Source organism: Corythoichthys intestinalis, chromosome 1 (assembly GCF_030265065.1).
Source record: "Corythoichthys intestinalis isolate RoL2023-P3 chromosome 1, ASM3026506v1, whole genome shotgun sequence".
Lineage (NCBI taxonomy): Eukaryota > Metazoa > Chordata > Actinopteri > Syngnathiformes > Syngnathidae > Corythoichthys > Corythoichthys intestinalis.
Window position 1 is genome coordinate 57906966 of NC_080395.1, and position 15343 is coordinate 57922308.

Consider the following 15343-nt stretch of genomic DNA (forward strand, 5'->3'; position numbering starts at 1 on the left):
TGGCTGCGTAAAAAGCATATCAAGGTTCTGGAGTGGCCAAGCCAATCTCCAGACCTCAATCAAATACAAAATCTTCGGATGGAGCTAAAACTTTGTATTTCTCAAAGACAGCCCGAAACCTGGCAGATCTAAAGAAGATTTGTGTGGAGGAATGGGCCAAAATCCCTTTTTCCATATGTGAAAACCTGGTGCAGAATTACAGAAAACATCTGACCTTTGTAATTCCAAACAAAGGCTTTGGCACTAAAGATTAGCTCTGATTTTCTCAGGGGTACAAATACTTATTAACCCCAGTAAATTACAAATAAATTATTGAAAAATCATACAATATGAGTTCCGGATTTTTTAGATTATGTCTCTATGAGTGGAAATGCATCTATGATTGAAATTTCAGACCTTTACCTATTTTCTAAGTGGGTGAACTTGCAAAATCACAAGGGGTGCAAATACTTCTACTCCTCACTGTATATACTGTATTGAGCTACCAACACATGTGCCAACCATTATTGTTGAATTTGGTGTGCTTGTCCCTCACTGAAAGGATGTTACAATTACAGTAAATTGTAAGGACACAAAATACATACCTTTAGATATGAAGAAAAATACTGGTAATAATATTGGGCATAAATGCTGCTACAGTACTGTATGTTGTAGGTACTAAATAGTCAATCACTCACATGGTTCATCCATGATTCCACCAACCAAACCCAGCATAATGTCAGTTGTTGTTTTTTTCTATCAATGATTGCAGTATTCCTGCTGTTACTTGGGGTTAGGTGAAAGGGTCTGTGTGCAGCAGCATGTTTGAAAATTCTTAATTTACAATAGAGGATGTTGCCAAGACACTACATGAATATCAATGCAATTATAGTTGTTAGAGGATATTCCAGTAATCAATTTTATAATTGATGACAATAGAGGATCAGCCCAAACAAACCCTTGCTTATTGACTGTTTGATATTGGATGTCAAAACTCTTTATTTCCAAAAGGAAGCAAAATTAACAAGTAGGCAAAGTGGATGAAATAAAACAGAAGAACAAATTAATTTCTAAGAGCTCACATTCAATCACTTTATGCATCTCTTATGGACTGGTAGAAGCCAGATGTATGCCATTTGTTCCACAGGATTTGTTGATCAAGCCCCTTTACAAAAGCCTCCCACCCACAGCTACAAGCCACACCTATCTAGGAGTGTATGAAGACCCACAACACCCCAAAGTTACAACAACAACTGATGTGCCCAATATTTGCTGAAAAATAATTATATGATTTGTGTGTAACATGTGCATTAATTCCACAGTGTCATTTCATTTTCTGCCAATGACCCCATTTATCCTCCTGTAGAGAACTGAATAAATAAACAACTGTAACTCTGTTCTCCTGCTATTGTCTGCCTGGTGTGTATTATTTCTATTATTTCTTTTCTTATATTTCGTGAGTAATAGTGTATTTATTCAATTTTTAAATTTGATTTTATTTATTAAAATCCTTTTGCACTTTTTTACTATCTATCACTTTATACATTTATTATTGCTGCTGTGGTGTTATGGGCGCTGGAAAACTAATTTCCCTGAGGGAACCTTCCCAAGGCATTAATAAAGTGTATTGAATTGAATTGACTAAACATTTTATTTTTCGTTTTTTTGTTATAGTTAGGTAAGGGAAATAATTGGAACAGGTATTGCCCCAATTAACACATAAAAATGGGTTCTGGTTGATGAATGCTCAGTAACCTTCTGTATGACTGGGGCATGCAGCTCCATATCGCAATGGCTTATCTTGGTAACACAGTATTCAGTGCTTGTGTAAGCTGCATTGCCATAAAACTGATAGTATGTTGAGTATTTTTCATCAACTCCTGTTCCTACTCATATACAAGCAGATTTAATTTAAGCAACTGCGAAGAGAGAGGACAACTTTTTACATTGAGGAATCTCATCGCCTAGATTCTGGGGACAAGAACATTTTTGTGCTCGCGGATAAGCTGGCAGCCAAGCTGTTCTTATGATATTTTATCAATAAATTGATAGTGCATTCTGTCCCCTTTTCATAGCAATGTTAATATTTCACGTGCATGTGAATTGGCTGATGTGTTCACCAAACAGATAGGCCATACAGTGTGTCATGTGTAAAGTAGGCAAGAGCCTGTGCATTGACAAATGCATTACATGTCAAATTCCAAAAGCTGACAAAATTAGAAAGGTTGACATTTGATTTACTTTTCAGTGAAATGTTATTCGGAGTTGCACTGATAACGATTCTGAAATATCTGTAAAATGCCGTCATTGCAATGACAAAACCGATCATTTTGTCTTAACCATTTGTCTTCTACTAGTATATGCAGTTCAAATGTGCACGCATATTCAATAGCATTTAAAAAAGAACAAAATCTGCCGCTGCATATTGTTCTCGCATCCAAAACACTTTCAAGAATACACTGAACCCAAAATATGCAACAAAGATTCATTATAACAATGCAGTAATTCTTTGCCTTTAGATTATGAGTTGGCTGAGACAAAACTAATTACAAATTTAGGGTATTTTGATGTCCTCGCTTTCTACTTTATGCATGCTGACATATTCAAAAAGGGCCATAGGCTACTCTCGGCCTTTTCGTTTAAAGGTCAAAGTGTCCGGAAGCTTCCCAATCTCGCAAGCAAATTTGCAACCGTCAGGCAATAATTAAAATCAACTTATCATGTGCACGATTCAAGTAAAGAACAAATGTCATTTAACACTACCTGGAGCCTTGATCCAATAAGCGAGAACCATGGAGTAAACATTATCGTTCTTCCTTCCTGCTCTCTGAATTAAAACACAAATCTCAACCTACCTAATAATGAAGTGCTATTATAAAGAAGCGTTAACCTTTTACAAGGGCATTCAGATTTCATGTGGCCAGATTTGTGGAGACCACACACTAAATATTTAGCAAATGCCAAAAAACATATAATAAAATTATATACTGTATATTGTTACATTAATGATCACTTACAAAGAAACTGTTACAGTTACTTACATGCTACATCTAGCACCAAATAAAGGTACAGGTGTACACGTAAAGGGTTCTAAATCATTTGTCATTTGAAAACACAATCGATTTTAACCTCCATAAGTATGTACAGTATTATCTCACATCCTGCCCACTAACAGTGAAGGGTCTACAGTGTAGAGTTCAGGCCAAACGTTTGGACACACCTTCTCATTTGTGTTTTCTTTATTATTATAACTATTTCCATTGTTGATGTATTGTTTTATATTATAGTACCTTCAAAGTAGTCACCCTTTGCTATGATTACTTTTTGCACACTTTTGGCATTCTCGCGATGAGCCTCCAGAGGTAGTCACCTAAAATGGTTTTCAATTCACAGGTATGCCTTATCGGCATTAATTACCGGTAGTGGAATTTCTTGCTTTAGTTATGAAGCTGGGACCAGCATTTGCGCTGTATTGAATGAGGTGTGTGCAAACTTTTGGCCTTTACTTTATATGTGTCGATAGTTACAGACTGAACGAGTTCATTTTAGAAATTGTGAAATTAAGTTTGAACTGGTTGGCATCAGAAATTATGAAGTTTCACAACACTGCTGGAGGATTGTAATCCTTAATTCCTGTTCCTAACAACTACCAAATCTAGATCTGACTGAATGTCAGAGGTCTTCCAAATACAGTGAGGAAAATAAGTATTTAGTCAACCACTAAATGTGCAAGTTCTCCCACTTGAGGAGGAATGGGCCAAAATACCAGCAACAGTGTGTGAAAAGCTTGTGAAGAGTTACAGAAAATGTTTGGCCTCCGATTTTGCCAACAAAGGGTACATAACAAAGTATTGAGATGAACTTTTGGTATAGACCAAATACTTATTTTCCACCATGATTTGCAAATAAATTCTTTTAAAATCAAACAATGTGATTTTCTGGTGTTTTTTTTCCACATTATGTCTCTCATGGTTGAGGTTTACCCATGTTGACAATTGCAGGCCTCTCTAATATTTTCAAGTGGGAGAACACAATTAGTGGTTGACTAAATATTTATTTGCCCCACTGTATGTCATAGTTTAGTTCTTAACCCTGGTAAAGGTACCGAACCCCACAAGTTTCACATGTGGATTCACCGAACACTTCGGAATGAGATAATAAAGCATTTTTTTTTTTCAGATTCAAAACTAAGATAGGAAGCTAATAATTTAGCAAATTCCCGTTCAAAATTCTCATTTTGACAGCATGTTTTAGAAACAGGTCAAAATTTGAGACCACGCTGCCATCTGTTGTATTTCCTCATACCAAGTGCGGGTCAACCTCCCACTGATCAAACCAGTTCCTCCTCCCATCAGATCGAGGACTAACAGTTAAAAGAAACGGATTAAGCCTGTAAATTGAGAGCAAACCAGTCCAAAACCTGGTCTAAAAAGCCACTTTGCCTAGATTTAATCAGCGTACGAAAATAGGGCTCTGCGTTTCTTTCCCTTTACCGAACTCCTCGGGTTCGATCGAACCCAGGTTAAGAACCACTGGTTTAGGGTTTATGTGCCTCCTGCTGACAGTCAGCTGAGACAGCTGACTTCAGCACCCCATGATCCTTGTGAGGACAAGCGGACCAAAAGATGAATGTATGAATGAATGAACGATGATGATGATGATTATAATAATAATGATCAAAGTGTCATTGTTATTCCACAGCAAAACATATTCTACTACGAATGGGTCTCTGAATTAAAATTATTTGCAAGGGATGAGAGAAAATAAAATATTTTTTCTGCATGGTTTGACAAGTCTGAATCCTTCATTTGTTCTTTCACTAAATTAAAGTATACACATCTGTTTTTTTACACGACAGCACACAAACCCCCCCACAAAAATTACCCTGAATTTCAAGCAAAAAAAGCCACTATTTTTCCTAGTACGGCTAATTTGTGGATTTTTTTTTTTAACAGGCCAACTTTTATATCTTTTGTTTAAACATTCCTATAATACAATGTGGACACTTGCGGCATTTAGTTCAGTGCAACTTATATATGTACAAATATAGTTTTCTTTTCAAATCTGAGTGGTTGCGATTTGGTCAGGTACATGTTGCTGTCCAAAAATTCTGATACAATGCAAGGGCCACAAAATCTGGTTTCGGTCAAGTGGCTTTGTCAAAACTTGCACGGAATCCTGACCTCAATTGATTAGAAAATATTGGCATCAACTGGGTAATTCCTCCCTTCGCATACTGTCGGGACTGAAGCCTTGTCTCCTTCTCTTGTCTTCCTGACTGTATTCTACTTGGTAAATGTGTAAACCCATACAAAAGACTGTTGCTTTCTTTAAAACCCAATTTAAGACTTTTTTTTTTAATTGCGTCAGGCTTTTGATTACACGTACTACTATGATTTGTGAATTACAGTGGGGCAAATAAGTATTTAGTCAACCACTAATTGTGCAAGTTCTCCCACTTGAAAATATTAGAGAGGCCTGTAATTGTCAACGTGGGTAAACCTCAACCATGAGAGACAGAATGTGAAAAAAAAAAACTCAGATAATCACATTGTTTGATTTTTAAATAATTTATTTGCAAATCATGGTGTAAAATAAGTATTTAGTCTATACCAAAAGTTCATCTCAATACTTTGTTATGTACACTTTGTTGGCCTCCTTTATTGCCAAATACTTATTTGCCCCAGTGTATATTGTCTATTGCCTTTTAAATCTGCATTTACACATTTTCTGTAAATACAGTATACTTTATTTAGTTTTATTTGTCTATGTGAAGCCCTATCTATCTATCTATCTATCTATCTATCTATCTATCTATCTATCTATCTATCTATCTATCTATCTATCTATCTATCTATCTATCTATCTATCTATCTATCTATCTATCTATCTATCTATCTATCTATCCATCTATCCATCCATCCATCCATCCATCCATCCATCCATCCATCCATCCATCCATCCATCCATCCATCCATCCATCCATCCATCCATCCATCCATCCATCCATCCATCCATCCATCCATCTTTTTTTGCACACAATTATACAGTAGCTTTAATTGAATATTTAGCATTGCATTTTAGGTGTCCGTGCATGCCTAGCTAAAACATACTGTATGTACTGTATTTATATTTATTCGTTAGTTCTTTTATAATTGTTGTAAGACTCACACAAAGAAGTGATACACGAAGGACTTCCAGCCGGACGGCCGTTCCAAAAAGTTATAGACTCGTCCTTGGACGTGGGCGTAAGTGAGGGAAGGGCGAACTCTGCTGTTGTACACCGATTTGCACCCCAACATGCGGGGCTGCAATAAGTAGGGCTGAAGTTGAATTTGGGGTGACTCCATTGTTGATGACTTGTCCAACAAAGTCCCTGAAGGATCTGACGCGCTGAAGTTGGTCTCTGCTACCTCGAAGTCCTGTAATCTCTTTCCCCGGCTCACTTCACCGCTGTGAGTCGCATCTGGCAATGTCCGCTGAGTCCCTTGTGTGCGCGCAAACACCTTAAATTGTACTTGTCTGTGCTCTTCTCCCGCTTGGTTTACTTTGCCCTGTTTATTTATCGGTCGATAGTTCCACAGCTACTACACAGATTCTGTTGGGCAACAGCAGTCTGAAACAAAATAAGCATCCTCCCTCTCAAGATCTGGGGGAGGGGGGCCCTTAAAGTGAACATCCGGTTTTATCAAGACCACCCCCCCCCCCCCCCCCCCAAAAAAAAAAAGAAAGAAAAAAAAATATAAATAAAGTGAAATCATTGATTACAAAAAAATGACTGCACATAGTGTAAGCAAACAAACTGCAGGTAACATTTTCTTAGTGGGACTGGGACGTTTCTGTCACTAAGGAGTTTTCCAGTTGTGTTGTAGATATGTACTAATATCAGATAGTTCCCATTGCCATAAAACAATTTTAGCAGTGTTTGCAAACAACATAAACTAAATTAATGTTTAATGTTTAATTAATTCCATTTGTTTGAAACATAATTTGAAACAGAATTAGAAGAATATATCCTATTACCCAATATCTTTCCCAAAACATGCCGCGAAGAGAAGGATAGTACATACCAAAGAGATTTGAAGAGATCGAGGGTTTTATTATGTTGAGATGAACTGTTAAGTTTTAAAGTAGCCTATGCCAAGTATTTGGCGGCAGCACCGTTATCTCAAAAAATGAATGAATATGCACTTGTTTTCTCTCTCTCTCTCTCTCTCTCTCTCTCTCTCTCTCTCTCTCTCTCTCTCTCTCTCTCTCTCTCTCTCTCTCTCTCTCTCTCTCTCTCTCTCTCTCTCTCTCTCTCTCTCTCTCTCTCTCTCTCTCTCTCTCTCCAGTGCTGGCACCCATGCAATTCTGTCAGTTATTACAGATGCTTGATTGCTATAATTACAAATGCTTTGGTAGTAATATCTCCATTTATGTTGCTTGCAATGAAAAAACACAAAAGAGAATGGAAAAAAAATATTATCATTTTACACGAAACTCTAAAAATGGGCCGGACAAAAGTGTTGGCACCCTTTGAAAAATCATTTACTTCTCTAATTTGTGTAATTAACGGCACCTGTGGCACATAAAAGGTGGTGGCGATAACTCAATCGCACTTGCAGCCAGTTAAAATGGATTAAAGTTGACTCAACCTCTGTCCCGTGTCCTTGTGTGTACCACATTGAGCATGGAGAAAAGAAAGACCAAATAACTGTCTGAGGACTGGAGAAGCAAAATTGTGCGAATGCATGGGCAATTTCAAGGCTACAAGTCTCCAAAGGTCTCCAAAGACCTAAATGTTCCTTTGTCTACCGTGCGCAGTGTCAACAATAAGTGTAAAGCCCATGGCACTGTGGCTAACCTCCCTAGATGGAAATGGAAAAGAAAAATTAACGAGGATTTCAACGAAAAATTGTGCGGATGGTGGATAAAGAACCTTGACTAACATCCAAACAAGTTCAAGCTGTTCTGCAGTCCTAGGGTACAACAGTGTCAACCCGTACTATCCGTCGGTGTTTGAATTAAAAGGGACTCTATGGTTGGATACCCAGGAAGACCCCACTTCTGATCCAGCGACATAAAAAAAGCCAGGCTGGAGTTTGCCAAAACTTACCTGAGGAAGCCAAAAATGTTTTGGAAGAATGTTCTCTGGTCAGATGAGACAAAAGTAGAGCTTTTTGGAAAAAGGCATAGACATGGAGTTTACAAGAAAAAAAAAAAAAAAAAAAAAAGAGGCCTTCAAAGAAAAGAACACGGTCCCCACATTCAAACATGGCGGATGTTCCCAAATGTTTTGGGATTGCTTTGCTGCCTCTGGCACCAAAACACACTTCAAAAAGGACCAAAAATTGTTTAAGAGAAAGCACTGGAGACTTCTAAAGTGGCCAGCAATGAGTCCAGACCTGAATCCTATAGAACACCTGTGGAGAGATATGAAAATGGCAGTTTGGAGAAAAAATCTCAGAGACCTGGTGCAGTTGGCCAAAGAAGAATGTTCTAAAATTCCAGCAGAGCATTGTCAGAAACTCATTGATGGATACCGGAAGCGGTTGTTCGCAGTTATTTTGTCTGAAGGTTGTGCTACTAAGTATTAGGCTGATGGTGCCAATAATCCGGCCTATTCTTGGATAATGATAATGATTAATTTTTTTTTCATTCTCTTCAATCCTTCGATCAGGGACATCTTCGTTGATAGCATGAACTAGTGCTGGAATGAAACATTTCCATTGCGCATGTTTCAAAATGCGATGGACGCTTGATTTTGGGATGCCTGTTTCACATGACAGTTGACGAACAGATCTTCATGGGGAATTCTGAACATTAGCAATAACATTTTGCACTTTATTTGGACTTGTCGATGTCCTGTTTTCGTCCTGAATGTTTTTTTTCTCGCGTACTGGATGGTCCGATGATTCTCAAACTTATCTACGATTCGTGAAATGGTGACGCGTGTTGGGGCATCTCTGTGGAACTCACGTGTAAAACATCTTGCTATTTCAGCTTTATTTTAAGCCCAGTATCTGACATTTTTACTCCAAAACCAAATCTGAAATTGAAAAAAAAAAAATTATTAGCTCTTTAAGGTCAACGCATGTATACATTATTTTGGGACAATAAATCAAGCATTGACATACTGGGCGATGTAAATGAAAGAAAGACATGACTGTAATGTTTATTTAACACTTTTATGGTTTTACTAAAATCTGGCTAGCTGTGTGCATGTTGAAAGTGAGCTGTCGAAAACAACACTTGTGATAGAGGAAAAACAGACCAATTCGGCACCGAAAAATTTGCCAAATAGACATTAGAAACGAAACAACAGAGTGACAAAAAATCCTCCAACAGTAATTCTAGGCTTATTTTCTGATGGAGTTTTGCAGATTTTGGCCCACCCACATTTTACATGAAACCTGCCACAATAAACAGAGTATGGGAGTATAGTATGCAGAAAGTATAGATTCTTGGTCTTGTCTGAATGGTTTTCTTGAAATACTGAGTTAAAATAACGAGGTTATGCATTTCAGAAAATCACATAAGACATATGAGGTGAGTGCGTGCAAATACATTTCTGCATATACGCAGCTTTAGCAGTACAGATAATGGATGGATTTGTAAGAGTCAGCTCAGCGTTTTATTTATAGCAACCTTCATAGCTTGGCAAGTGTTGGGAAAGATGACCTATCAGGTGATTACCTTTTCAGAAGTCAAAAGCTTTTTTGTATGATCAGTGGCACCGTGTATGTGTCCAGACACACATATACTCATCATCCATTGCTGCAAATACTGTAACGGCCAGACTTATAGCCCAGACTTATATAACGTAGTTTCGTATAAACTTTTTTTTTTTTTGTTTAAATCATGTCACAAAATATTGATTATTCAAGTCTGGTTTCATTTTTGACTCCAGCAATATAAAAACATGCAGGTCAGACCAAGGCAATTATTTTCAACCAAGGGCCAATGAAATTATTTTGCTGTGATTCAGGGCTGGGCCAACAGTAAATTGGACTTATTTGTGTAAAGTATTAATCGAATTTAGGGTTTCGACGAACTTTACTGATTTAGTTACAACATTTACTAGGACTATATGGTTCATTTTAACGCTGCTTTACTCAAAACCTTCTGATTTAGGATATATCTAAAATATAGCATAATGATTTAAATATATATACTAGTACAGTATATTCCAAAGGTCAACAAGAGTTTCTGTGACTATTTGGGATTCTCAAACTTCCAACATTTCCCCTCGTCAGATTTGCGCAACCATTTATTACTCCTTCTTTTGAGTTCAGCAAACATATATTTAACTCTGTTAAGATTGGTTGGAAATATGAACATTTCTGTCGACTGACATATCTGTCATTGGGAGGGGACTTTGAACATGGAGACTTGTGCTGCGGAAGGAGTGTACGTAGACTAGCGACGCCTAAAAAAGAGCCTTGAATGGCAGCGGCGTGACATTCATGTTACTTTCCAGCAAAGACACCTACTCCCATGTGCTTTCTCTGTCAGTCAAATTCTTGTATTTCTCCTGGTGTTTGATGATGTATTGGCAATTGAAATTCATAGTTCATAAACATAACATGTGTGCCACAAACTAGACACATAGCTTGACCTTGGATTTAAGTAAATACATATTTAGAAGTCCATGCCTTCATGAAACGCAGAATTCGGCATCAACTTTTCATTTTTCCCCATAGCACCTTGAGGGCAAGTGCTTCACGCGTGAGCACATGCATATCGATTTGGCTTTTTTAAATTAAAAACATTAACTTTGTGTATCTTGCACAGAATAAATATGATTTCACTTTTATTTCTGAGGATCATATTGCATGGCGTACTGCGTGGGAATGGCCTGAAATGCGTGAAAACCACGTTCCATGCGTAAGAGTTGTGACCCTTGATTTAAGGGTGCTATATGATTGCTTGTTGTGAGTGAAGATTGTGATGATGGCGGCTCTTAAAGTTGGATAAACCGCTGTCTGGAAATTCTGGCAAAAACGTCCATTTTGAATTTCCTGCTGTTGTTCACTAATTTGATTTGTATTTTATTAGTCCCTGTGTTTTTTTTTCTTCCTGGTGTTGTTGAAGCAATCTATTGCCCTCATCTATTCCTGGAGACATGAAGTGCAAAGTGAGCTTGACATGGAACATGGAAAAACTGCATTGAGCATCCTGGCCAACAGTGGAGGGTAATTTTTACCCTTATTCCAAGCAACATCAATTCTTATTTGTGGGCACTCTGGCATCACAGTTAATTTTCACTTTTCTGCACCCAGGGTTTCCACATGACAGATGGTAATGACACATACATTTCACTGCACTGACATTCCACCAAAACAAACATGTATCATTGCTGCCCTTAGCTCATAATGCAGTGAAATGACAGAAGATGGTAAATTTTCATCAGCTACATAGTTAGAAGTACGTATGTGCAGACCAAAAGTGTTAGATGGTTTTATAGCATGAGCAAGTAAATTATTAGGATAGAAGCTTAGCCCTGCAAAAACACACAAAAACTGCATACATCAGCATCAGTGCTGAGCAGCATTATGCTTGACAAAAACCTCTTGCGTTTTTTCCACCTAACTTGTGTGACCAGCAAGAAACCTCAACAACACTTTTTCCCCCCAAATTATTATTGTTTTTTTAATGAAAAAGGGAGTGGAGATTTACAGATTACTCTACAAGGTCATTCTGCACAGTTCTCTTTAAAGGCTGGATTGGCCAAGGTGATCCATGAAGGAAAAAAAGTTCCCTGTTAAAGATTTTAATAAGATGACAGATATCTATCTGATGACAGATTGTGTTGCCCTGAATAAATCAAACACAACTCAGTTTTTATCATCTGACACTGTTGATATGTATGCCGTTTTTTTTTTTTTTTTTTTTTGTGGGAGTAGGTGTTGTAAGAGATACAATGAATTTACACTTGATCGATACTTGATCCCATAAACAAATGCTCAGAGCAGTGCAGGGCAACAGGATTGTTATCCCAACATGCCTGAAAGGTTGAAGAATAATGAATAAAGAATTTCTATGTCTGAATCTTTTACGTGCAGAACTTTAAAGACATCATAGCTTGAGAGGTGATGCAGGTTTCGCGCATGCGCAGTCACAATCAGAGGTGGTCTTGGCCTAAACGGTGCACTGAGCGAACAGAGGTTTTTGCGCCCTCCGAAACATACTTGACGAGCACGTGTATGTGGAGTGGGGGGGATGGGGGTTGCTGAGAATCACTCGCGTTTCCCTTGAGACGATTGGTCGAGCAGGGCCCGGGGGTGATAACTAGGGTTTGGATGACAATCAGTACTATGAACCTCGATGCGCCAGGGTCAAGATGCGATAAGTCATTATACGATATCAAACAATGTTAAAAATAAATACTATGTATTTATTTTTGCTTCAGTGGTACATAGGAAAACACAAGGCCTATCAATCATCTCACACTGGATTTCAGGCTGTGAAAGTATATTATTTAACCCTAGTGAAATACTTTTTTGAAAAAAAAAAAAAAACAAACACTGGTAAAGCTATTATTTCTAGATAAAAATAAATTAAAAATTATTCATGTAGGACTTGTTACATTTTGTTCTGACAGTTACACAATAATTTTATGAAACAAGAAGCATTAGATTAATCAACACTGCTCTCTTCTTGGGCTTTAAGAACACTTGAGAGCATCATAGAGCAAATGAAGTATCTTGTTTTCATTGCTTCTCTCACTTCCCTTGAGAGAGACAGACACGTTTTGCTACCACCTGTTGTCAACATGGTTGTTGTCCAACATGCCTCATGCCTCTCATTGTGCATTGCGGCGCTACAGATATAAATAACATGCAAAGTTCATGTTCTGTGCTAATTATTTCTTCAGTTACTGTTCCAGTTGTATAATTAATTAACAGTTATGCTATTTAGTCTGTTGTTATGTGAAAGCTTAATTGTCATTTTGAAACCATCAGTTTGAATAATAATCAAAAATATAAATATATTTAAAAAATATTTGCAGGCTATATGCCTCAAATCATTTGGCAGAACATTTGCACTCCACAGCAACCTGGCGCCCTGGTCAACTGCCCAGCCCTCCCATGGCAGGAACCGCCACTGGTCCAATCATGTGCTTCACTGTCATCATACCTGCATGAATACATTATTAGTTGAATTGTAATCGTGTTGAATTGCAATCCTATTGAATCAGAGTGAATAAAATCTACTGAATCAAACCAATTCGAAATGCTCTACTTTAAAATTGCTCAATTCTTCTTTTGTATTGCACCCAATCTATCGAATTGTCTTTAACTCATTCACTCCCAGCCATTTTCACTGGAGCAAGGCCCTTCGCTCCCGGCCGTTTTACTGGATTTCGACTGATTTTGCAAGGCCCACAGAAAATTCTGTTCTATTGCTATATAAACATGGAACCCACCAAAACAAAGATTAAACTCTCTTCTTTCAGCAGAAAAAAAGTAAGTTCATATCTTTTTCCATTCTTTTGAAATCAGCATTAGAAAATAGCTTAGTTTCCAATTTCTGATGAAAAAACAGAGAAATTTAGCTTTTTGTGAAAGCATACATTTCAAACATAACTTTGACTTTAACGCAGCTATTTTTTGCTTTAGTTACATCCCAAACATCTGAATAATGTTTTCCTTTTACAAAATAACGCAAACAAGACAAATAGATAGCAAAGTAACAATTTATTTACACATAACTAACTGAAAGATGACGCTATTGTGGCCGCGACGGCCAGTTAAACTTTTCCCTCATCATTGCCTGTCTCAAAAAGACGCATTTTTTTTTATCTCTGCGGGCTCTGCTCGCGAGGAGAACGGGCTCAACGGCATCTAGTGGTCCCGGTCGTTCTGCTCGGTCGTCCAGTGGCTGGCATCCTGGGCGTCCTACTAGTTGCTCTGATTGTTCGTCTGCCGCCTGGCTTCCATTCGGTCGTCTTTCGCCAGCGCCCCGGCTTTGCAGCTTGGCCTCTCGTTGCCGTTGAATAGGGTTGCGGGTCTTACCAAATGCGCTACTGCCCTCCAGTGGCCAGTTTTATTGCTTTAAAATGGATTTTCTGCTTTGTGCTTTGGACCTCAATTGAATCAGAAGTCAGAGGTGTCTTTTTTGGAGAAAAAAAAAAAAAACGTAGAAGACATATAAGTACGTCTTTGGGACACTGAAACAATTGAAAATAGAACATATTTATATGTTTTGGGGAGCAAATGAGTTTTTAATAGAGGGACGCACACCCTTATATCATACATGCTTCTGTAAAATACCTTGTCTGCAGACATCCACATTGCTCTGGAGGCATTTCATTTGGAATACAGTTTCTTTGTCTTTCAAGCAATTTTGATCAATTCCAATGTTCATCCTCAAAACTTTAAGGCCACTATGCAGTACTGTGTTGCATACAAAAAAGGAGAAGAAAGTCTTAGCTTTTGGGTTCACCAGGTGGGAAGATACTGTAACAGTTACAGCTGAGTTCAGTAGAAGAGGTTGCGCCTCCTTGATAAAATGTAAAATTTGTAAAAGTTATGTCTGAAAAGAATTTATACTAAAGTTGAAATGCTAAAGCTAAAGCTAAAATTCTGCACTTTAATGCTGGACTCACTCTCTGTACTGTAAAATAAACTCTTTGAGGTGAATCATAGCTGTCACTGGAGACTTTCTGGACGGTAATGTTTATAAATACATACATAACAACGTATGTCTGAAGTTGTTAAAAACATGTTACCATGCAGTTACAATAGTGACATTCACTCTGACATTTTTAACTGTTATCTCCTTTTTGGGGGTTCAGTGGGAATTCAGTAGAACTGGCTTGAATACGGCAGTATTTACTTAAACAAAGGGAGTGTTGTATATTGTTTTGTATTAATTACCATTCTTCCAGTTACATATAATGCTTGGTATTGTGCTATGCAATGACTCATACCCAATTAAAAGATCACTGTGTGGGGATCTGAGAGTGTGCGCAGGACGATGTGCTCGACTGCAAGGGATTCAAGAAATGTATTTCTGTGCCGCCAGAGTGGCTCAAGCACTATAAGTAATGTGTCAAATACTGCAATTTCAATCTCAATACCATCATCATCCTCATTATTGTCACTAATACCAGCAATACATTCCCAATTCACTAACTGCAGTCAAGATTTATTTAATCAAACCGACAGAAAAACAATTATCTGTGTCTTTAATTGAAAAAATAATATCAATATTGCTGGGATTTGCTAGAATGTTTGAAGAATGGTAAATTGAGTTACACTTGGGTCCTATAAGTTAATTTTCCATTCAGTTTTCTGTTCAACACCTGATCAAGTGATTATATTCAAATTTACAGTGCTATTACTATCATTATATGACATAAAATTAATTAAACCAG

At 37.6% G+C, this 15343-nt stretch overlaps 1 protein-coding gene across 1 annotated transcript in view; it reads right to left on the reverse strand.

The window, feature by feature from the left end:
• The window catches only part of kcnq1.1 (potassium voltage-gated channel, KQT-like subfamily, member 1.1), a 42008-nt gene extending 35392 nt beyond the window's left edge, over positions 1–6616 (reverse strand). Inside the window, exon 1 of the mRNA XM_057833031.1 lies at positions 6151–6616. Within this exon, the coding sequence (XP_057689014.1) occupies positions 6151–6329 (179 nt within the window). The 5' untranslated portion in view covers positions 6330–6616. The remainder of the gene's footprint in view (positions 1–6150) is intronic.
• Between the last annotated feature and the right edge of the window lie 8727 nt (positions 6617–15343).